Raw genomic sequence first — 25768 nt, 5'->3', positions numbered from 1 at the left:
TGAACCTTGTCCTCTAAGGATCACTGCAAAGAGACTTTTTTGTCTTTTTTTGTCTTTTTTTTTTTTTTTTTTTTTTTAATGAACTTGTGAAAGGTGAATTAGGGATTGGGGGAAGGAGGACAAAGGAAAGAAGAATCCTTAATTACAATGTTAAGCAACTGTGTGCAATCATGTTTCAGGATTTTCTTGCCTGAATAAATCTTATTAAGTTGTAACCATGCACTCAGGCACTCCATAACTTGGAGAATGAAGATGGCTTCTAGTTGTTCTCTTTAAACCACTTCTCCAGTTCACAAATGCCATGATGCTGAATTGTGTCTCCCTGATTAGAAGGGTGACATTGGAAGTCACGTGTCTGAAAATGAAGCTAAAAGACAAGGAACACATAGCAGTTACCTATTACATTTATTAAAATACCCATGCATGTTTGCATTTGTGTATTCAAAGGCTACAAACAAACACAAGAAATGAAAATTATTTTTTAAAAAAATCCCTCATGATCTAAAGCAATTATTTTGTAGGGGTTTTTTAAGTGACTTTATCTTTACATTATTATGGTTGACACCACACTTCACAGTATAATGTATAATAGGAATGAAAATTAATTATAAATGCACATGATTAGTTTGTTCATATTGTGTTGGGAATGCTTTTCCAGTAAAGTTATAAATCAAAAGACATTGGCCAAGGCTCATTTCTTACCCTTGCCCTTGGTACGATCCATTGTTCTAAAAACAGTAAGTGTTAAAAATATTTTTGCCCGTGGAAAATGTCAGTTCAGCAGCTCCGCCAACACTTGGAACCTCTGCCTGCTTTTTTTGCAGGAGGCGTCCTGACTCCTGGCCGATCACGTTTCAGCCGCAGGTCTGTTTCATTCCGCAGACCCGGAAGGCTTCAGCAGTGCTGAAATGAGGCAGAAAGTTTGCGCTGCCGCTGTCCCAACCGCGCGGCGCCCCAGCACCGCAGGTACTGACCTCCCCCAGCGGCTGGCGCGGGCGGCCGGGCTGCGGGGCTCTGCGGGGCTCTGCGGGGCTCTGCGGGGCTCTGCGGGGCTCTGCGAGCTCTGCGGGGCTCTGCGGGGCTCTGCGGGGCTCTGCGGGCGCTGCCCGGCACCAGCACCGCCGGACACCGCGCCTGCTCCGCCGGCGGCGCGCACAGCCCCTCCGGGGGCACGGTCCCTCTCCCCACCATTCATTCTATGAAAGCACTTGGTTTATTTTTTCAATGTATCATTTTTTCATCCTTTCCGCCCACCTCACGCACACACCCCCACCCCCGCCCTCCGGTTTAAACAGGGGCCGGGTAGGAGGGACGGCAGCGCTAGGGAGGGCAGGAGGCAGCCAGGGGCGCGGGGGTTCAGGTCTCCCGTCCAGGTGGGCGGCAGGTCCGTGCCTTGCCCCGGCAGAGCCGCGCCGCGGCCCCGGGACCCAGAGAGGGGACCCCCGCCCGGCCCGCTCGCTGCCCCGCGGCCCCCGGCTGCCCCCCGCCGCCCCGGCGAGGGGGCCGGGGCAGGAGAGGTGGGTTTTGCAAGTGGAAGCAGAGCAGGCTGGGGAAACAAGGCAAAACTGGAAAGCAGGGACCCCGAAAGTTCGGATTAGTTTGGCGACTTTGCCTTCACGCCTCGGGAGCTCAATTGATCGCGGCTTGGGTGGGGTGGGGGGTGCGTGGGAATAAAAACAATACATTCTTAAACTCTCTCCTTCAGCTCCGCGTTTCAAATGCAAATGGAGAGAGAGATTGCTTCCCGCCCCACTCCCTAGCCCGGCTCCCAATTCTTATCCAAAGGACTCCATCTGTGTATCCTGTCAAGGAGGAGGAGGAGGAGAAGGAGGAGGAGGAGGAGGAGGAGGAGGAGGAGGAGGAGAGGCGGGGAGGGCAGTGGGGCCGGGCAGGCTGCTTGCTCCCTGGATCCCTTTTCAATAGCCACCGCTGGGTCTTCGGGAGGTACAAAGAGACCCGGTGCCCCCTCCGAGCGCCCTCGGACGGAGCTGGCAGCCGGCTCCGGTCGCCGAGCGGCGATATCCCCTGCCCAGAGCAGCATCCCCACCTCCTCTGCCTTCTTCCCTCCCTCCCCGCTCCTTCCCTCCCTCCTCTTCCTCCTCCTCCCGCAGCCACGATCCGCATCCAGTCGGAGCTGGGCTTGGCACCGGCACCCACTTCTCCCGCCGTGTGCCCAGCGGCTGGCCGCGCCGTACCGTGCGGTGGAGGAGGAGCGGAGCGGCGGCGGCGATCCTGTCTCCGCGGGTGCGGGAGAGTGCGCGGGCGGGCACGCAGCCCCCATGCCAGGAAGGCGCCCCGCCGCCCGCCGCCCGGCCCCCGCCTGGGAGCATCCCGCCAGCGCTTCACAGAGCCACCGCCGGCCCTTGGGATTAAAATACTCATTGAGCTGGGCAGCCGAGGGAGAGGGGCAGCAGGTAAGTGCCGGCTGCACCTGTGCCTTTCCTCGCATGCCTCTCCCTCTGCCCCTCCCGCGCAGGCAGCGGGAGAGCGGAGTTGTTGCGGGAAGGGCTGTGCGCGGTCCGTCTCCCCGCCCCGGCCCCCGAGGTGCTCCCGCGCGGCTGCGGGGCCGCGGCTCTGCGGCGGCAGCGGGGCGGCGCGGCCGCGGGCGCAGCGGTAAGTTTCGTTTTCCCCGGGGCCGGGGCCGGGGGAGCCGGGGCCGCCCGGGCAGCGCGGCTGGGAACGGCTGCCGGGGCGCCGGCACCAGACGTGGCAGGGAAACCGTGGGAAGAGCGAGCGCTGATGCTGTACGCGTGTGTGCACCTTCTGAAAAACAGGAGAACAATAGCATCCCCCTGACTCTTTGGAGAAGTCTCACAGACAAGCGGGGAGGTGGGGTGGGGGAAGGGAGGACCACAGACTTCTGCAAAATATCGGCAGCACTAAGTCCTGACTACCTCGGTCCTTATCTCGGTCCTTTCTGCCAAACCAAAGCGGCTGTCTTGCTTGATCTCAGAGTCCGGCGCTGATGCTACAGAGCAAAAGATTACCGAGGCCAGGAAATTTCCCAGAGTTATTTCCCAGAGCTTTCCTGCTGTTATGTCACGGATATTCTAGAGTTAGTAAATGTTGAAATGACGGGAGCTTATTTCTTTGATTAGTATTCAGCTGGTAAGGCTAGCTCTGCAGTGCTTGGCTGTCTGATACTGACCCTTCTTCCTCCGCCCCGTCCCCCCATCTGTCTACATATCCACGCACGGGCATGTCCTGGCTTCCTGTATAATAGGTTGTGTGCACTGTGATCTGGATCCTCAGACTTCTAGTTGCTAAATGGAGGAAAAGATACGCCCTTTTGAGAGAAGATTTAGCCTTTATTGTACTCATGCTTTCAAAAGGTGAGGTAGTTCAGGTGAGCCAGGGCTCTGCAAACAACGTCTTCCCCGGCAAATCAGGGGATTTGGGGAGGGATGGGAGACCGAGACTAGTGAACCATTCTGATTCTGGGAACTGAAATATTGATACTTTAATCTTTTCTCTTTGCAAGGATAAAATCTTGTGTTCTGATACATAACTTCTCAAGTCAAAGCAGAGACTTGAAAGGGCAGCGTATACTTTATAGTCTCTCTAACAAGACATAGTGCCTTGCCATTTTTCAGCTAAAATATAGATGATTGTCCAGCTTTGCAGAAAATAAATCTCTTTTCCAGGACAAATAAGTAAACTCTTAAGGATGCCAGTTTCTGAAACAGTCTCTTCTTGACAGTGATGTGAGACTTTACTTTTCTACCCTTATCATATTTACTAATTGTCCCTCTGTTACATTATTTGAAGTTTGCAGGGAATTGTTACTGGTGAAAAGGTAGATACTTTGTTTTTGAAAAAACATAGGTCTACATAATCTCGGATGCAGAGTTATACGGATGGGCAATAGCATGAAAGTTGCGTTAAATAAATGAAGTTTGCTTAAAATATATTTTCTGAAGGTACAACAGGTCAACAGATAAGGATCAGCAGGGAAATTATGCTGATTGCTCTTAGCAATACTGTAACAGCTTTGAAGATGCAAAAGTAAAGTGAGGGCATTTAGAAATAATACAACTGTGCCTCATTAGAGCTACTTCATTGCAGCGGGTGGAGAAAAAAAGAACAAAAACCCACTAAACAAATTCAGCAGAACTACCTAGGGACCAAATGTGACATCCTGTTTAAAGTCCTTGTACACACTTTTCCAGCTCTCCAGCCCGCAACTACCAGGGGATCTAATCTAGACACACTTCTTTTTTAGGGTCATGAAGGCTAAGTAAGATTTAAAAAACCAACTGCAATGAAATCCACAGCAAGGGGAGAAAAGTAAAGGAGCTAAAGCTAACTCCGACAACTTTTAGTGTTAAGTATGTGAAACATCTTGGATTTAAGTGCTCAATATAGATTAAGAACTACCTGGAATATTAGGGAAATATCAAAGGTAATAATGTGAGCTACCACCCCATGTTAGAAGTGTGTGTCATTTAATGTGAATACAAATACAAAGTTCAGCAATATAGACCATTTTCTTGCAAAAAGCCATTAAATATTGCAGTTTTAATGAGAGAGCATTTCACCCTTATAATGGGAGACTTTACTGTAATTAAAGGCTGATGCAGGTCATTAGAATTGCATTGAGTCAGATGACATCCTCACAACTCTCTTAAGTCTACTTTTATTGATTTAATAACAAAGCAGTCTTGATTATTTGCTATTGATTTAATAGCAAAGCATTCTTGTACTTCCATATAAAAGGGTAATTTGTACAATTGTATAACTGCAGATTATCCATGAATTATCTGATGAGAAGAATGGATATAGCATCCATGCAGGTTTTCGCCTATCCTTTATATGTATAATTGTGTGTGTGTGCATGTTGTGTCCATTTTTTTCTATGTGTCTCCAGCAGACTTGACTGATGAAAACCATTATTAATGCAAAGCCTTAGGTTGTTCTGCTCTAAGTTAAAGTTTCACTTTGGTATAAACCTGGCTGAGCTTTTTGTCAAAGGTATTCAGCTCACAAATTGACTACAATGTGCAATGAAAATAGAAAATACATTAAATTTCAAATGGTTTGCAGATGAATATGCTGTTTGGGGAGTCCATCTTAGTGACAAATTGGCTAGTAAGTTTCTGTGTATGTTTTTGGGTATTGGCTTCAGTATCTGATGTGTTCAGTAGTTCTTCATTGAAGGCCTATCCTGAGACATTCAGTTTCCTTTAGTTTATCATGTACATTATTTTTTCATGTATGTTTTCATGCTACTACTGGGTATTGTTTTGTTGTGGCAATAAAAATCATTAAATCCTAGCTGAGGAAGGGTGCATAAAATAGATGATGGTTACTTCTGTTCTTCCTGTCAAACCAAGCTCAACTCTAAGCAGTAATACAGGAGTGCCTCCTCTGGGAATTCAGCAGTTCTGCAAGAAAGTCATCCTTAGGTATTATGTGAAGTTCCTCAGCTTAAATGAGGCTGCAGAAATTGAGCTTGTTGCAATTTAAATATTTGACTTGATTGGTCACAGATATACAAATACTGCTAGCCTTTCTTTTCAATAACCGATCAAATTAACATAATCCTTTTCAGCAAGTTAGATCTATAAAGTGTACCGTAACAAGGTGAAAAACCAACGAAGTACCTTCACGTGGAGAAAATTATATTTTAAAAAACCGCAATTGTTTCTTCTGTTAATTTTTCTTGGGGGAAAAAAGAAACCTACCAACAACCCAAACAACTTAGCACTCCAGCCACATACAATCTTATGATCAACCGCAGAACAGTATGAAAGACCAAAAGCTGTTGCCTGGTTTTCTTTATGCATTTTTTGAAGCCATATCATTTACTGAAGTGTGCCTAGCATTTTCCTGTTGTTTCATCAGGTCCTTTCACCTGAGTCAGAGGGTATTTAAGACAGTTTAGTGTAACATTAGCCATATGTTTGGAGCAGTGATAGTTTTTTACTTGATAACCAGATGCAGACTGCCGGATGTGCACTATGTTTACAGATCTCCCATGTGAATATTTAGGCCACTTAGTGGCAAGAGGCTGTGGTCTGTAGTTGTAATATCATCAGCACAGGGAGTTAATAGATTTCATCATACTGCCTTCACTTACAGAGCGTCATTTCATGGAAGGGTCCCCACCTCACTTGTACCATGGCACCATCCTTTTTATTTTTTTTTCCTTTCTTTCCCTGAACAAAGTGATAACCAGACATTGCAATCTACACCATAATTAGTCACATAATCTTCTCTAAACCCTTTCTTTTAAGGATCACATAGCTCCCATGTCAGTGAAGGATATCCTTCATATCCTAGATATCCTGTGATATCTAGGGTGTGTGTGACATAGAGGAGCTGCAGGGTCATAACAAAGGAACAAAATTCCATAAAAAGGAATTTTCTCTGCCACAGAAAGTGACACCCTTTCCAATAGGTAAAATTGAGTTTCAAAGCAGAAATATTTCATTGAGGTTAGTTCAGCTGGGGCTGTCAAGGGGCTCACCTGCTGATTCCACTGTGTTTAAGGGATCATGGTTCAAGATCAAGTGGCAACAGTCACCCTCAGAATTATCTCAACATGCAAGGTCTTATTTTATTGAATGACTAAAGCAGAGAAAAAACCCAGACCCCAAACACAGGATAACTGTGCACTATTGACCAAGCTAAAATAAGATTTACCAGCAAATGTCTGGGCTGCACTTTCAGAGACATTGAGGTCCAGGTTTACACAGTAAATTTTGCAATAATATAAAAAAATTAAAGCAATCTGATGAAACAATGATGCGGGTGGGAAGAGGGAAGCAATAGGAGTGGAAAACTCTTCAGTTATACCTTCAATGAATGCTTTGCACTGTCAGCAAGATTTCAAAATAGAGAAATGTAATCCAGACTGGTGGAGTTTAGTAATGGAAAAGGTTTTGGATTTCTACTTCTTCCTGAAGAATTTTGCACATTGGAAAGACATTGGGACAATATATGGTGAAGGACAAAATTTCCTGTGTGTGTTGAAGAGTTTGACAGGGAAATGACATGGTTCATAGATTAAGCTGTCACTGTGACACTGGTAGCAACGCGTGAGTGGAAGTCTGCAGGAATTTGCACTTTGGCTGCAAAGGTGAGGTTGTATGAAGATGATCTCAAGAGCCTTCAGCAGACTGCCCTAAAAGGTTGGGGAAATCTCAGGGGTGGGGAAAGAGGGCTTCCATGAGGGTATCTAGGAAACTGAAGACATGTTTTGTCCCTATCTACTGGTGGTGCTCACTGCTACATGCAAACAGTGAGGACTAGTCTGGATGTGTTGCTTTAGACATTATGAAGCAAAATATTCAGAGATTTTCAGTGGGTGTAAATTACCCTTAATTGCTTGCAGTGAAGGGAACTATTCCTTAAAGCTGAGGATCTTATTCATGATCTGAATGGTTTCAACAAATCAAGATTGCCCTTCAGAGACAGTGCATAATAGTGCCTTTTTGACACCAGCAGATTGTTTTGGTGGGGTAGTAACATTTTTCAGATTAGTAATGTTCACCAGAACACTTCTGCTACTAGACTGTGGCTTAAATATAGTTCAATTTCTATACAACAGATGGGAAAAAATATAAGTTTTAGCATATATATTGAATTATTTTTTATTATTTTTTCAAATGTATAATCTTCTCTCTGATGTTTTATATATCAACTATCTATTTAAGGACACAAACATGAAAGATTAGATTAGATATTTAGTGGACATTTTTTACGGGTTTGCTTTTTTTAAATTTTTTTTTACTCATAATTGTTCACATAGCATGTTGCTGCTCTGGTAAGACGTACTATATGCGCAGTTCAGATCACATAACGTACTCTGAATTACACACCAGTTTTTGTATTTTATGTATTTCATATTAGTGATTGTCAGGACTATATGCAAGGTAAATAGGGAGTACAAGTTTAGATGTGAATGGTAGAGCCTAGTACTTTTAATATACCAGTAGACAAATTAATTTCATTTTTAAAGCCTAAATTACCTTTTATGTAGGCAAAGCATGAATAAGGAGACATAACTGCATTTTGCCCCAATTTGAGGAGGGGAGTAGCATTTGAAGATCCAGAAACAAGATGTAAAGGTGCACTTATGTCCTAATTACATCAATTACAATTGAAAATATTTCTCACTTCTCTGTACTCCAAGTCCTGTTTGTGCACAAAGTGATACCATTTTATAAAAGAGTATCTTTAAAAACAAAATACAAAATGGTTGCAGGTCAATTTTGCCTTCTCTTCACACTCAAGCCTGTAAACGGAGATGACAGAGAAGGCACTGGAATCAGAACACTGCATGCCCTCAATCGCTGTCAGTGCTAGTCATATTCACCGCTGCAAGTGCAGCCCTGAACATTGAAGTTATACCTTGATGAGGAAAAAAGAAGACCCCATCACCTTTTGGTTTTCAGTTTTATGAATGCCGTGATGTTGATTATGTGGTCTTGTGGACTTCATACTTAGGGACTTTGTAGAACAGGTGACAGTGAAGTGTTAGTTATGCTTGGACAGAAATACAATATTTCAATTTTTTAATAAAAAAATCCATAAAATATGTATATGCATATCTATATCAGTAAGAAAGGTAATTAAATGCAATTTAATAAATAAATATTCCCAGAACAGAGAAGATTTTAAAACACCAGACACTTTTACTTCTGCTTTAGGAAGTATCACACTCAAAAGGCAATGTGCTGAAAGAACTATAAATAAAAGCCTAAAAAAAACCAGCTCTAAGAGGAATAGGAGGACTTACCCTGAAGAAGGGGAGGAAGGGAAGGAAGAGTGTTTCAGAGCAGAAAGTGCTTCCACAAAGCTGAATAAAAAGAATTGGAATTCTGGAGACTGTGTGGTGAAAGTGTTTGAGAATGAGTAAATGACAACAATTTTTTTTTCCAGGGGGTGTGAGTACTCTGCTTTTCATCAGATTGTGCTGTCTAGCATATGGACTGTTTTTCAGTTGGTATTTTGGGTGCGTTTTTCTCTTCTGTGCTGTGGTGTGTGGCTGGGGACCATGACACTCCATATGGTGGCTTTCATATTTTCCTGCAGGTGTAAAAGAAAGGATATAAGAGAACACTGTTCAAGCTAAAGGTTAGAGCAACTCTAGGTTTGAAATGTCTGTTCAGAGCAAGAAGAAGACATTTCAAACTGCTTAGTGGAGACTCTAACATATTGTAAATGTTTTACTGACATTTCTTAAGCAAATCCATTTCGTATTTTTATCTGTTAAATAACAATCTGCTGCGTCTTTGAAATAAACTGACAGTTTATCAATATCAGATGTCTTTAACATGGTGTAACTTAGATACAGAGAGGGAAAGTAAAGGGTGCATAAACAGCTTCTAATACAAACAATGCTTATGTGAACTGAGAGGTAGGAAGTGAACACAGAATCAAGGCAGCACAGCTACTCTTCTTAACACTCATGGCAGCCCTCTCAGTAATTACTATGTCATATGGTCATGATTTACCCAAAGGGCCAGATCAAAACTGAGCTATGACTAGTTGGGATTAATCATTTTAAACTATGCTCTGCTAGCGAGCATGACACCTGTGTGTTAATCCCACTGCAAAAATAATCTTGGTATATGTAGGAGAGATGTCTTTTATAACCGTAATATCACATTTTGGAAATTAGGGTCTTTAGGTAAGCTATTGCTTGTTGTCTTTGTTTTGCCTGTAGGGAGACAGTGGATTTTCACATATGGAAGCTTTCAAATTGCTGCTGCTTAGCAAACACGCTCAGTGGGTTTGTGGTTTATCCCACCAGTCTCTAAGCAAAGCCTTTCTGGTGCAGAGCAGTACCACAGAAGGGATTATGATAAAAAGGCTTTAAATACAGTCTGTAATCAGAAGAGCTTTTTATTTGTTTCATGTTTCTGCCCTCTAGGTACCTTTGGTGGTGCGATGCATAGGCATTCTGCAGCTAAAAGGGCCTGACATACTGAAAACAGCAGAGATCACATTTCACTCCATTTTAATTGTAGTGGGTAGGAATATAATGATAATCTATCTAGAGCATTTAATGTGTATGTGACTTAATGTCTAGCCTTTTTAGTTTCATTAAACATAGAAAGGATGAAATCTTTCTTCCACAGCTTTCTAAGTAGCAGTGGTTCACTCCAAGTGAATGCCTTGTTGTCTGTTTTAATTTCATCCTCATTTTCACCTTGTGTTTGGCACTTCTGAAATACTTCTCATCTCCCTTGTTGCTCACTCTTGCTTATTTCAGAGCAAGCATTGCTTACCTGGGGTTAATGCAGGTGATTCCCCTGAAAGATAAAGCTATGTTTGGTTCTGCCTGACAGAACTTATACTTTTAAAAAACATTGCACTAAGCCTACATTGTCATTTGGCTAGAGAAGGCTCGAAATTGTAAAATACAGAAAAAAGTCTTGTTTAAGCATTGAATGTTTTTTGGTTTTTTTTTTTTTTTTTTTTTTTTTAAATGATTGGCATTTTTTAAGTGAGTTGAGTTCTACCGGTTATTAAATGATCAAAATTTCAAAATAAAAACATACCAGATGCACAAAAAGATAAAAATTCTATGTGTTAGTGCTGAAAAATCATTAAATCAAGGTTTCATTGAAAACACAAAATTACATCATACTCTGATCTTTCTGAACATAATTGTGTATTGATATATAAACTAGTCTAACGTGCTTCTTACTGTGCCTGATATTTGCTTTAGAAATGTAGTAAAAATGAATTGGGAGACTCTGAGTGCTTTTAACAGGTCAGATTCAGATCAGAACAAACCATAACATCTGGTGTACTGTGACTAAGAATCAATCACATTGTTCCGATTCATCTTATACTCCTTTATTTTACTTTTCAGTTATATAGAGGAGAGTTAAGCTAACATATGTCCTTGCCATTAATATAACTTCCTGCCTGTAGCTGGTTTGTGATTATACCATTGTAATGGCCAGTAAAGCAGACTAGCAGACAGAGGAGGAAAAATCAAACCAAGTAATTGTAAATAGCTACAGTTGTTTTGATTACTTTAAAGAAAAAAAAAAATCAGCATTTGTACTGGGGAAACTGGTGTGTTAAGAGAAGAGTCACAAGTAAACTTTATAGCTATGCAGATGTATCAGCAGTAGTAATGCCATCCAAACAGTGTGCTCTAAAGTCTGAGACTTATGTAAACTCAAATGTGTTGCTGACAAGAAAAATCATAAATAAACATTTTTGATGCATTATGTGAAAGCTGCAAAAAATTTGCATTCTGAAAAAAAAAGTTCTGACAACTGTTCTTGTTTTTTTCCTGGATAGGTACCTGTTACACCATCTCTTTGGTGAAGGCTATTCAGCAGTGGTGACTTCTTCCAATCGACCACTCCACAAATTATTATCTCTGGATTCCCAGCTGACACCCTTCTGGAGGCTAGAGCTACCAAGACAACAGGAATTGTGCCCACCCTTGTCAAGGTTTTTTCTTTCACAGGGGAAAAAGAAAAAAAAAAAAAAAAGATGAAGTTGGGCAAAGTGGAGTTCTGCCATTTTCTGCAGATACTAGCTCTTTTCCTGTGTCTTTCTGGGATGAATCAAGCAGAGCTCTCAAGGTCCAGGTCAAAGCCTTACATTCAATCAGGGAGGACAAGAACCAAACGCAGCTGGGTGTGGAATCAATTCTTTGTGCTGGAAGAATACATGGGTACAGACCCACTCTATGTAGGAAAGGTAGGGGATTTAAACAAACTTTGTAGGGTGGAGATGCTTGCTTTTTGATGTGTTTATATGGTGCAACCTGAGAACTGTAATTCTCTCAGCATGGTTGACTTAAACTAGGTTGGGACAAGCTTTCAGTTTGAAAAAAAACCCAAAGTTTAGCACTTCAGAAGAGCAACACATTACATTCCTGATTCCTCTTGCAATTTTCATTAAGAAGTCTACTAGCTATGCTTCTCTAAAGGAGTATGATGATGAAATTGTTCTACCACCATTGATAGAAAGAATATATTTTATTATGAATATCAGATGTATTTTCTACATAAGAATAGAGGAATTTGATGATGAATATTCTTTTTTAAGAGCTAACAGCTAATCCCCCAAAATAAAAGTTCTGTGTTATGTTTTTGCTCCCTAAAGAACAGCACTACTGAAGGCAAGACAGAAAGAATCAGGTGTCTGGGGGTGTGACAAGTGAAAAAGGGGGCATGTCTGTATTACTGCTTTGGTTTGACATGGCCTGGCTAGCAGATCGGCACCTTGGGGACCTCACTGTCTCCCGTGCATAGCACAGCCTTGTGGCTTTACCTTCCCTCTGATGGGCACCAGGCCAGTACAGAGCAAGCCCTTACATCAGAGCATCCCAAATGGCTTGTTCTGAGCGCCTGCCGCTGCACGTGGAGCACACTGAGCACAGCTGTGAATCCGGGCCTTAGCTCATTTACTGCCTTGCACTGGTGGGTAATATGCTTCCTTAAGTAATTATGACGTGGAAAATAACCCACCCAAACAAAAAAAACTTCTTGTGCTTATGTTACTTTTATGTGTAAACATCTTGTTGAAAGAAAACCCCATTTTTCTATATAATATCAGAATCAATAAATGGAGTTTCTCATTCAAATATAGCAAATGCGTAGAAAACCAGGGAGTGACCGCTTTTGACAAAATGGCATGCTTACAGAAAAGGAAGTACTTTGAAATCCTCTGCTTCAAATAGATGAGTGCGATGAATTTAATCTTGCTTAATTCATCCTACTGAGACAAAAGCCTTGATGTTTGTGTTAACACACTTAAACGTTTAGAATTTAATCATGCCAACTGAATAATCAAGTTAAATGGGGAACTGCTCTCATGATTACAGCTATGGTGTGTTTAGGTGCTTTTCTGAACTGTCTGGTACTTTGCACAATTGAGGCCTTAAGAAAGATGTGCTAGAATCAGAAATATCATCTCATATTTCAGTGGTCCTGAAAGCTTTTGTTAAGTTTTAGGTTATGTAGTAGTTTCCATTCTGATGCCATGCAGCTCCTGTTTGGCTTTGGGGTTTGTGTTTTAGGCAAATTTGTTCTCAGGTTGGAGCTTCTTTTGTGCCTCTGGAAAATGGCATTTTTGGCATTCTTGCCCACTGATAAAAAATGGCTTACAAATTAGGATTTCTTTCCTGGCAAATAAGCATCTTTAAATACTCAACTGAAGACTGGTTTTGACCTGTACCAATTCTCATATACATTCAATTGCTGTATTATGGCCAAAGGTGCTGCAGAAGTGCTAGAGCACATGTTATTTGCATATATGTGGTTATTTTTAGCTTCACAGTCTGCTCTTTCCTGTCCTTTACAGGAGTCCCAGCATTCATAAGCAGACATCTTCTGAAAAACAAACCTTTTTTATTGAAACAGTCTGTGCCCAGCCTGCTTTTGTATCAGCAGTATGAATTGTTGGCTCAGGAGCTCAAACTTGTACAAGCAATTCATTTTGTAGGAAAAGCAGATAAAAATTGGTACTTGCAAAAGGAAGCCCATCTTCCTGGAAACAGAGTCCTTGCTGTTAGGTGTTAGATAAGACATGCCCAGTTCCTAACCTTCTCACTGGAGAAGCTTTTTACTCTGTGGTTCCTGAGGCGCAATCATGACTGAAGCTGTATTCACATGCAGGGGAGCAAAAAGGTGAAGAAACAGTTTTCTTTCTGTATGTTAACATATTATGTGTAGCACCACCCTGGAGTGAGCACCAGTTGCCTTCCTCCCTCTTTTTCAGGCAGGTAGGTACTAAGAATACTGAGATTTGGATAGGAAGGTTGGTTTTTTTGTTGTGCTTTTTGCTGTTGTTGTTGTTGGTGGTGTTTTTTGGGGGGGTCTTTCGTTTTTGTTTTTCTTTTTTCTTTTTTTTTTTTTTTTTCTTTTTCCTTTCCCCTTGGTGATGAAGCTACAGCAAGGAAAGAGCTGGCTTAACTCACTTCTCTCATCAAGTGAAGTGGAAGCAGCAACCAGACTCTGCCTCATGTTCTGCAGAGTGCTTTGCTCCTGTGGAGTTCAGTCCTGCACTGCCTTACATTCAGGATGCTTTGCAGGGTGCCAATCTAACTGCACATCCAGGAATGAGGAACCTTCCTCCAGATTTTAAGTGCTGTGAGATAAAAATGTCTCAGAAACACTCAGGCAAATGGAGATGCAATAAGGAATATTTTGTCCTCACCACTTCTACAAAGCCTAGGCAGTTCTGGTTGAAAGGCAGCATTCAGGGAAGGTTAGGGTTCCACAGCAAATCGTTCAAGAGTCATGATATATCATGATATCAATGATGATGATATCAATGATGATGATATCAATGATGATATATCAATGATAGATCAAATAACAATTCCATGTTCAGCATTGTTGTGGTTTAACCCCAGCTGGTAGCTAAGCCCCACACAGCCACTCGCTTGCTCCCCTCCAAGGTGGGATGGGGGAGAGAATTGGAAGGGTAAAAGTGAGAAAATTCATGGGTTGAGATAAAGACAGTTTAATAGATAAATAATAGATAAAGCAAAAGCCACACATGGAAACAAAGGAAAACAAAGAATTAGTTCAGTGGTTCCCATGGGCAGGCAGGTGTTCAGCCATCCTCAGGAAAGCAGGGCTCCATCACGCTTAACAGTTGCTTGGGAAGACAAACACTGTAACTCCAAACATCCCCCCCAACCCCCACCCCCCCACCCCCTTACTTCTTCCCCCAGCTGTATAGCTGACCATGCCATCATATGGTATGGGACATCCCTTTGGTCAGTTGGGGCCAGCTGTGCCCCCTCCCAGCCTCTTGCGTCCCCCCAGCCTGCTCACTGGTGGGGTGGGGTGAGGAGCAGAAAAGCCCCTGGCTCTGGGTAAGCGCTGCTCAGCAATAACTAAAACAACCCTAGATTATAAATATTGTTTCCAGCACAAATCCAAAACATAGCAGCATACTAGCTATTGCAAATAAAATTAACTCTCTCCCAGCCAGAACCAGCCCAAGTATTAACTCTGTCCTCCTGGGTGTGCATTCTGACACCTTAATTACATGATCAAGCAGGGTAAAATCCTATTCCTTTTAAATAATGTAACAGGATTCCTATTCACCTCAGTAAGCTGAGTCTTTCACTTAAAATAATTTTTCATTGTTCTCATGTTTGTTTAACAAGACTTCATATCCCTACCTGAGATATATTACATCCTTCCTTCTTGCATGCTTGACATCTACTTATTGGCAGAATTAGTTTTGTTTTGTTTTTTAAAATATTCATTTTCTTAAGGTGGCAGGGTCCTGTTTCTCATGTCACTCAGGAGAAACCTCTGGAGGACTTACATTAGTTTTACACTAACAGGAGTCAAAGGTGACTGAGGTTTTCTGCCTTTTTTTTTTTTTTTTTTTTAATATAGGTCTTTCGTCTCCATGGTATGAATTTTAATCATCTCAGATTCAATCCTGAGTAATTCTGAATGCCTCTTGGGAGGTGCTTAACAAGTAATCAGATTGTGGACTGAACCATATACAATTTCTTTCTGTCCGTCAGCATAGCATATGTTATATTCACTTAAAGGGCTGAATCATTTAACTGTTTAGCCCTTTTATCTGTTCAGGTAGGCACTGTTATCTTCCAGATATGCCGTGCCGGAGATGAGACAGTTAACTATGATGCTAATTTAGCTAGAAGCATAGGTGGCTTCTGTTTTCCAGAAAATGTTTACTATTGCTTGGTAATCTGTTTTGTGAAATTCCTTACTCTGTATTTTCCATATAAATGACTTTAATGGAATCTATTTGGGCATAGAATTAATAGTACAGAACAGTTTTAAATGATTCATTGCACAAACGCCTAAAATTAGGAAAAAGTGGATGCTATTATATTGAATATTTGAAAAGCTGAATACAATCTTGTAATTAAAGTCTATATAGGTACACATTGGCAAAAAAAGGTGCAATTTAAAATGTTGATGATATCTTTTCAGGTTTTGTTATATAACTGTCAGACACCCTGTGTCTGAAAACTGTCAGGGTTTTTCTTGTTTTTGTTTTCTTTTTAAATTATTTTTATATGTTCTGCTGCAAGAGCGTCATCTCCTCAAAAGCACTACAATGACAAAAAGTCTCAGCCAGTAATCCTTTCATTTTTCTTATTTAAAAAATAAAAATAAAAATATTAAGAAGCCACAAATAAACCTGAAGAAGTGAAATAAAGCTGTGAACTCCATGTGAGATGCTGATTAATGGCTGGCTTCACTGTTTTCTTTTGGATCTAAACCAAAACTCCTTTTCCAATGGCTCTAAATTTAATTGTAGTTAAAGACAGGGACAGTTTCAAGCTTTCAGCACAAATGCAAGAAGTTAATATGTAGCTTTCAGAAACTCACTGGTACATCTCAAAAATAACACGTGGATTTGGTAAAGGTGCCCTGCATGTAGTTGTTATTCATAATGTATGGGGAAGGAAAGCATGAATCCTAACCTCCATTGTCTAGATGATCAAATCAAGGAAAAAAAAAAAAAAAAAGAGTGGACTAAAAGCACATAGTTTGTTAGAGCTCACAGTCATTGCCTTCCAATGCCATTTTACCTGCCTCTTTGTTTGTCTTCTATTTTAAGTTAAAAAGGCTTGTTGGATTCAATTTTCAAAGATGGACCAAAGTGCATAAAAGCGAATATTTACATTATTATTTTCTGGGTTAGCACAGAATAAATGAAGCTTAGAAAATAATGCAGTGAACCTAAAAATTTCCTAGAAAACTGACGCATTTAAGAGAATTTACAGGTTCACGCCAAGGCAGAGTGGGGAAGGGTTTTCCAAGCAGCAAAATACGAAGAAGTGTATGTCATTGTCAGCATAGACAGTGGGCTATTTTTTCCAGCCTCATTATTTTGGAAGAAAAGAGGTTTTTTGTGTCTGTTTTTTGTTTTTTCGAAGGTGTTGATGAATGTGTTAACAGAATTATTCACATATGATATTTATCTGTGGTGTGACCTTATATCAAGCCATACACATGTAGTCAGAGGTAGGGATATTTTTCTGGATCATAGCCTGACTTTTTCAGATGCAGCTGAAGACTTTTTGACTGACTTGGGTAATAAGTGTCTTTGCTAAAATACTTTAAGGGAGTAAGTACTGTGGAAGTGCAAGCCACTCAGTCAAACTCAGACTGATATGTGGGAATATCAGCTGCTGAGAAACTGAGGGAACTTCACCTGTGATGAAAGACCTGAGGATCTCTGAATAGAAATTAATCTAAATAGCTTTTCATCTCTCTAGTAACTACACTACAGCAGTTTTATGACACTTTGGGAAACGGGGTGGAGATCGGGTGAAATCAGAAAGGTTAAATGTAGGTAGAAGGCTTGGCTGCCTCACGTGCAGATAACAGAGCAGGAGATGGGTCGGATGAAATTCCCTGGAAGTGTCTGTCCCTCCCACTGCATCTGGAGGCAACTCATGGGGATCTGCACTCCCTGCCCAGCCTCAGCCTGGGGTCTTGATCCATCTATTGTGTTTCTCTCCAAGTACTTTTGGGGACAAAAAAATATATATATATCTATACAAAACAACCATTTTTCATCTGTCATTGTGGATGCTATGCAGAAAATAAAGATGGCATAATAACTCAGAGAGAAACTTCCCCTTTGATATATTTTTTGTTCCTTTTCTATTTATGTTATCTTTACTTGTAGTATATTTTTTGAGGCACCATTGTTCTATATACTCCCAAAAGAAAATTTATGAAAGTGCAAAAGCAGATCTGGTGTATTTCTGATATTTATCCATCTCAGGAACTCTGTGGTTCTGTGCTGTGAAAAATTGATAATGGTTGACCTTTGAAGTAAAATGGGACATGCCATTCCTGTCAATGCTTTTTCTACCACAAGTGCTGCAAATGAAACAAATTAACACAAAATATAGTCAAGTCCTGCTTACTGCTTTGTGGATTGAATAAGTCTTGGTGAAAGGATGCTTCAGCTGTACAGCAGTGGTATGAATTTACCGTCTCAGCTTGTATCATGCAGTCACTAGTAGCACACATTTTTCTTCACTGGATAGTCACTGTGGGCTTTGTGTTATTCCATGCTTTTCTTTATTTGGATTACCCTGAATAACTGAGAACTGACTGACAATCTGAATGTTTCCTACTTAGCAGGCAGGGCTAAAGTGTCTCCAGGGAGAATGGTGAGATTAAGGCCCAGAGGAAGAATTATCCAAAGGGATAATCTAAAATCTACTGCATTTTCCTGGTTGATTTCATTAGCCTGCACAGCTATAGTGTAATTTCCTCTTTCCCTCTTTATAGGAAGTCATCTTCTCACATAGCTGAACAGATACAGAAATGGGGTTTATGCCAAGGATTTAAAGTGATGACAATTTCACATGCTCAAGCACTGAAAGACAATTTGTATGTAATTTCATTATTAGAAGTGATAACAGAGTTGAGAGACTTATGGTTGGATACCAAACCAGAACATGCAGCTTTTTGATCTTTTAGTATAATATAAAACATTGATCCTTAACATGTGCCATTATAGAAGATGAAGGTTAGTGAAGGTGATGACAACATCTGTAAATTAAGTAGCCTTCATCGCAGCTTTTTATTCAATGGCACAGCCATGTTATTTACATAATCCTGTAATACCAGTTCTGTATTTCAGTAGACTAATAGGCTCTACCTGCAGTGCTCTGCTCTGAATTTCTTTTGGGCATTATTTAAAACTATGTTTTATGGGTCTCTGACAAAATAGAAAAGCAAGAGTAAAAGCTAATTTTGCAACTATATGTAGATGAAAGTCTCCCGTGTGCTTGGCTGGTTATCAGAAAATGCCTTCTTTTCATGAGAGCATGAGATTTACTGTTCCGATGTCAGTCAGGCTCATGCTGCTTCAGCTGACTTTTTTTTAGCCATGTTCTAACATTCCTTCTCCTTTTCATCTGCTGAGTTTGTTTTCAGCCCTCTAGTTCATGCTGTTGGCTGTCATCAACATCTAGTTTTACCTCTGTCCTCTAGTCTCACAGTTGTGTATTAATGATGTTGGAAACGCGGTGCTGTAAAACTAGGGCTACCAAGAACTGTGAGTATTTGCATTATTCTAAGGCTAAGAAAGTCCAGTCATGAACCAAATTCCCACTGTGCTAGGCACAGTGCAAGCAAACACAACCCCTGCCCTGAGGCAGTGGTCTCATAACAGGCAATAGCAGATTAAGAAGAAACATCAGAATCCAGAGAAATACAGAGATGTCAGTCAACATCCCGAAAATAGCTTGAGAACAAGAGCTCACTACTGTTCTTTGCTATGAAGATAGAATATTATTTGTTCTGAAGACAAGAATCATGCAGTATTTTTTAACTTTATGAAGAGATATCAGGGAGTTCTTTCCTGCCTTTATTTTCCATCCTTTAAGGATGACAAGTTAGTTAAAATTCGTAACCACAGATCTATTTGATATCTGTGTTAGTACAAGGCTACTTCTTTTTTCAGACCAGTGAAGATAAAAGATACTTTTCCATTGCTTTCAAAAGATCAAACTGCATACGCTTTAAGGTTTTACATCTTGTAGCCTGCTATCACACTTCCTTTTCCATGTTGCCTTTTCTCTTATACCTGTACTGTTAGACATAAATGTCTGTCTACAGACTCACTGGGCATTCATTCCATGCATTTAGTGTTTTCCATGTGTCACAGTCTAAAAGTGTTGCCAGGACTATTGCTGCCCTATCACAAATCTTCTGCTGAATTTCTTCTTTGCTCTGCAGTATTGGTTTTTGGGGTCTTTTGTGGTTTGGTTTTCGGTTTTAGTGTTGGTTTTTTTGTGTGTGTGGCTTTGTTTTGTTTTGTTTTGTTTGTTTGTTTTGTTTGTTTTTAATATTACACTGCACTTCTCAAGTTCCTTGCAGTTTTTCTTTTTCTTTCTTTATTAATCATTTAATAGAATAGTACCTGTGTACACATGTCGGTTTTCCGGTGCTAACTTTTACCAGTTAAAAGGGGTGCCTGGGACAACATATTTAGAGATCCTTAAAAAAACAAGGAATGATTCCTTCATGACCAATACGTTGGCTTTTACAAAAATATACTGGTGATAAGTCCTGGAAAATCTCTGCAGTGTAAGCTTTTTCTCTCAGCATTATGCTTTTCCTTGTAAGAGGTGGCTGAGCTAAGTGCTAGTGGTGGAACTGCTGAGAGAAGAAAGAAGTTAATACACTAGGTCAGGGGTCCTCAAACTTTTTAAACAGGGGGCCGGCACACGGATGAAGTAGCAGGCAGCCATCTGCGGCTGCTTGGTTTCCCCCCCAACCCCCTGGCGGGGGGGTGGGGGTTCTGTAAATACCGGGGGCTGGATTGAGGACCCTGGGGGGCCGTATCTGGCCACCGGGCTGTAGTTTGAGGACCCCTGCACTAGGTTGTTCACTTGTCTTAGAATAACTATTGGCTACTTATACTACCAGCATCTTCTCTGTCACTTTTGCACTGGAAGAGACGCTTACTGTCACATACATTAGAGACCAGTAGTTCTTAGAAAAAGTTGTGGAGTTTATACTGTTAGGACATTTTCTAATTCTGTCCCAGCTGTCCAAATCATGTTCATGATATGAATACCAGCCTACACCACAAGTATAAGTGTCCTGGTCTCAGCCGGGATAGAGTTAATTTTTCCTCCTAGTAGCTCATACAATACTGTGTTTCAGATTTAGTATGAGAATAATGTTGATAACACACCCATGTTTTAGATGTTTCTAAGTAGTTCTTTACCCTAAGTCAAGGACTTTTCAGCTTCCTGTGCTCTGCCAGTGAGCAGGTGCACAAGAAGCCAGGAGGGAGCAGAGCCAGGACAGCTGGCCTGAACTAGCCAAAGGGATATTCCATACCATAGAATGTTGTGCTTAGTATATAAACTGGGTGAGTTGGCTAGGAGAGGCTAATTGCTGCTCGGGGACTGGCTGGGCATCAGTCAGTGGGTGCTGAGCAACTCTACTGTGCATCACTTGTTTTTCTTGAATGTTATTCCTCTATTCTTATCTATTATTACTATTATTATTATTATTCCTGTTATTATTATCCCTATTATTATTCCTATTAATAGTATTATTATTTCTATTATTATTTATTTCTATTATTATTATTAGAATTAATAATCTGTTCTTATCTACATCCATGAGTTTTAATTTTTTCCAGATTCTCTTCCCCATCCCATCAGGGTAGGGAGGGAAGGAAGGAGGGAATGGCTTTGTGGTAGTTGTCTGCTGGGGCAGGTCATCACAACAAAAAGTTTGAGGAGATCATAATGCTTAGTCCGTCATAGCTTCAAGGCTGTAAGAAGGAGGATCAGCCGGTTAAATATGGTGTGTGTGTGTGTGTGTTTACATGACATTAAAAATACGTTGTCAATACCTAACTATAGATCAATTGACCTCAATCTGTAAATGGGAGCCACCTCAACCTTCCCAGGCTAAGTTGTAAACTTAACTAATGAAGAAGCTCCATTGAGAATAGAAGAGCACACCGTGAAAAGATGCTGATCACTAAAATCAATAAATGTGCTCATAAAATTATACAATATATTTAGGATCAATTCTTGTAGATGTTTTTGACTCAGCTGAACCAGTAAGTCTTATTCAAGTATTTGCTGGTGCTACAGGCCTGTGCCGTTGCAGTAGTAATATTGTTATTTACGTGGGTGTAAACCACATAGTATGGTAGTAGTACTCTGTAAGCCATAAACCATATAGTGAAGAATAAACATGATATTCTCTTTCAGATAAATAGGAATACCAAGACAAATATAGCTCTTTTGGTATAGTACTTGATGTGCAATGATTCATATGCCAGAAGATACAAAATATGCCTTACTGGCTCAGTCTCAGGCTGTCTTTTTCAGAATGCTCCTGCAGGAGAAATAGGTAGTTCTAAACATTCAAGAACAAGCAAAAGTTTTTTTAATCTGTTGTTTATTAGGTTGTGCTGTTCGTAGAGTAACTGGAGATTTAATCCAGCATCTTGACATCAGTTTTGCCAACCCTAGAAGGCCATTTCAGAACATTAATTTTGGAGTACAACTATTTGGCTATTTTAAAATTGAGTTTTTAACTGACTTTATTCTGTAGGTTAGTAAAAGGGAAATACTGAGGACAGATTGATAACAAGTAGTAACATATTCTACATTTTGACATTGAAAAAATGTGTCTTCCTTTATATAGTGATATAGTATTAGAGCACTGAAGTCCTGCCTTGTGGTGTTTAATATAGATAAGTAGGATATATGTTGAGAACTGCTAAAGGCGGTCTGACATAATGTTCTATCTACATCATAGAAGACTCTTTGTCCCTCTCTGAGTAGAAAGAAGTAAATTTCCTGTATTTTTTCAGGTGATATAAGGATATTTAACTGCATGAATTCCACAAAATGTTGCCGTAGTCATCCCATCCCATTTAGTTTTCCCATTTCTGTAAATCATGAGCAATTACCTTGAGGACTATAGGGACATGCAATTTTATTGCTGTGGACTGTGTGTAAGAAGATTCGAGACCACAAAGTTATTCTCCATTTGAAATGCTTCCAAAATATGGAAAATCTGGTTCTTGGATACATGTGTAAGGATAAGCTGCTTAAACATTTCATACTGAGGTACCAAATTGTAACCCTGCTGACTAGGCAATCAAGCAATTAATTTTCTTTACAAGGTAGCCAGTCGCTGTATTAAGCAAAGTTTAGCTTGTTATTCTGTGACAATGGAAAATTTTCAGACACGGTGGGGAAAAGCAGATGGTCATTTCTTAAGTCTCCATAATCATGGTATAAATGCACTTCCATAACTTAGCAAAATACCTTACTTGCCTGTCTTATATGATTTACACACGTTTTATGGGCAGAGTAGGCATTTTGGGAAAGCACTTGGCATATTATTATGTTTCTTTTCTAACTTGAAGGGCTGTAATGCTGCATAGTGTTTATAGTAAAAGCTGTTAAATAATTCCTTTTGCTCCTGCATGTTCCTAACCTTCATGCTCATCTAGACTGTTGTCTCCCAACCCATCTTTTACCTTTTACCACTTAACTGTTGCTTAACCAAGCAATACATATTTCACACTTTAAAAGGTTTCCTCATTAGTCAGCATTGCAGTCCTGTGTTCACATAAAAGGCTCTTTTATTTATTCCCTCTGTTGTTTTTTTTTAATATCTTCCTGAGTGGAAAAAGCTGTGAGCAAAGGCACTCTATTACACCTCCAGCTAAAAAGGAAATAAGCCAAGTGAAACTGATATTTCCTGTCTCATTGTATGACTCAAATCACACAATTCATATTTGTTTCTTTCTTTGCAAGATCATGTCCACTACTATTCTGAGGATCTCAAAGCCTTGTTGCTTTACTGTTCTATTCTTTCTGCTGAATCAAGTGTACCTCTGAGTGCGTACCAATCCCTTCTGAAAAATTTGGAGAGCAAAGGATATATTGCTTAAAAGGTTGTTTCAATTTTTCTGTTTGACTGATAAACTGAATTAAGCCATGTCAAAGGAGAGTTTGTGGAGGAAACCGGCAGGAACTGGGGTGACAGCAGTGATGGAATGCATACATAAATGTGTATATATGTGTGTATGTGCAGGAAACAACAGAGGTAGCTTACACTGAAGTGTAACTCCCACTTATACTGGCACATTTATTCAATTCAGATTTACCTTAAGAATGAAAGAAAATATAAAGATTCTAGTCTTAATGATTTTAGTATAGGAAAAAAGAGATTGGGAAGGTTTAAGAGAAGAAAAAGCATCCCAAAGAGTAAGTGTGAGAAAGCGAGAACCATGATGAACAATATGTTATATTTCTTCTCAATACAGAGCCTGATGTAAAGCTGAAAAGAACATATCAAAGCAATCAATTAATATGTTAATTTAGATTAAGGTGTAACAATCATATGTATAGGTCTTGATTCCCTTTTCTCTTTGCTAAGGATGTTGTATGTATGATATATGTGTGTATACGGGGCATGCAATGGTTTAAATCACATCAATCCACCACACAGGGGTTCTAGAAAGAAGGCCTTGTAGGTACCAATGCTAGCTGACTTAGTTATGTTAACACAGATGGGAAAGGAGGGCAGCTAGCCAGAGATGCAGTAACACCTGGGTTTGAGAAACTTGCAGGAGGCTAGGTCTGTTAGCTAGCAGATGCAGTTGAAAGGGTCAAAAAGGTAAGTGAAGCTTATTTGTAATTGAAAGAGGAAGTTTGCCATGTATAGCAAGGTAATTTGTGATACAAGAGAACAGCAAAACCAAATATCATCAGGACAAAAACTCATAGAAAAGTGATTTTGTTTTTCTTTTCTGGGAACTTTGAAGGAAATGATAGAAAAAAAAGATTTATATATTTCTTATAGAACAGTACTGGAGAGGGCTAGAGAATTTGGAAAACAAACAAACAAACAAACAAACAAACAACCACATAACAACCTAATACATGAGCGACATAGTGCCAAACAGCACAGGACAAGAAAGAAAAACCTTCCATCCATAGAAGTTCCAAGAATTACTGGGTCAAGATAGAGCGTGGATGAGCAAAAAAGCAACGTGCAAGTCTGGAGGAGTCCAAGCAAGTCTGAGCTCTCAGCAGATGGATGGAAGGCTGTGAATATGTGCAGCTGTCAGGGCAGCAACTGGGCCATGTCTAGACTGTTTCCAAATTAAGAGTTGAAAATCAAAAGGATTAATGCTCTGGTCTACCACTAAGGAAGGCAGCCTGCACCTTATAAAGTAAATTTGTTTGGGAGTTAACAGGATGAAACAATAACACTCATGGGTTTTCTAGGTCTTTCTGAACCTCAGTAGACACCTTTCCTTCTAGACTGGTATTTTGACATTCACAATTCCGTGTAACTTTGTTTCCTACAATCTATTTGCAGGCTACATGAGATTTTTTTCCTGCAGACTAATTTCAATGTCCTGTCAAAATTAGATTTTGTTCCATAATATGTAAGCCACAGTATCGCATTCAACAATTTCCCTTCATCTGTTAGTTTAGTAAGTAGAGCTAGGTAGAAGATAATGGTCCATTCTGCTAGTCTGATGGCAGAACCATCTTTCCAGAACATTTTTTTTGCCAATTTTACTTCTAGCATCACAAATTGAAATCAATGACTGCTTTTCATGTGCGATGATACAGACTGAGGACCCAGGTGCTTTGTTTTGCTTCCCAAATATCCACTAAGAAGGCAATGAGGCTACGAAGAAGACAGATTAAGATCACCTTGATGACAGGTCCTTCTGATACCTTAAGAGATGTAAGGGTCTGTATCTGCAGACTATACTAAAAATTCAAGATATTTACCTTTGCTTCTGAAATAATTTTATCTTCTGTATATTAGATACAGTGGCCTGCCTTCTATTTCTGACCATTTCAGGTGTGCTTTGTACTATGCTTAAACTGCAAATATCAATTTGGGACACAGTTTTGGACTGTAACAGGATGAGCTAACAGGTTGTGGATCAAATTCAATTCTCCGGAAAATTACTTTGTTAGGTAATTAGCAAGATACAGGGAGAACCTGCTGCAGCTTAACCATCAAGGTCAGAAGAGTTAAGTTTATTACAGTGAACAAAGTGGTCCACGATATCGCAAATTTTCCTGGAGCCAGACACTCCTGCACCTGTAAATAACCTTTACTGATATCAGAACTCTAACAGAACAGATAGGAGTGCCATTGTAGAAAGTAACAGGTGAAACCAGATCTTTTTTCCCCATAATTGCTTGGATCTGTTGAAAACAAAATACAACCAAAGATGAATATTACATTTAGTACTTTCCTAATGTATTTTCAAAATCAAAGTACACTTTTGGTTT

General features: G+C 40.3%; 1 protein-coding gene across 3 annotated transcripts in view; it reads left to right on the top strand.

The window, feature by feature from the left end:
• Positions 1–566: 566 nt before the first annotated feature.
• Positions 567–25768, top strand: part of CDH7 (cadherin 7) — an 85151-nt gene continuing 59949 nt past the window's right edge. The window contains exons 1-2 of one of the 3 annotated variants that reach the window (XM_040588147.1): positions 567–966; positions 11269–11676. In XM_040588147.1, the coding sequence (XP_040444081.1) occupies positions 11467–11676 (210 nt within the window). In that variant the 5' untranslated portion in view covers positions 567–966; positions 11269–11466. Of the gene's footprint in view, positions 967–1841; positions 2415–11268; positions 11677–25768 lie in introns of those variants that run through there. The other 2 variants (XM_040588148.1, XM_040588146.1) reach the window with 2 other exon arrangements.

Source organism: Falco naumanni, chromosome 3 (genome assembly GCF_017639655.2).
Source record: "Falco naumanni isolate bFalNau1 chromosome 3, bFalNau1.pat, whole genome shotgun sequence".
Classification (NCBI taxonomy): Eukaryota; Metazoa; Chordata; class Aves; order Falconiformes; family Falconidae; genus Falco; species Falco naumanni.
The sequence above is the reverse complement of the archived record's forward strand: the minus strand, read 5'-3'. Positions and strand labels throughout refer to the sequence as shown.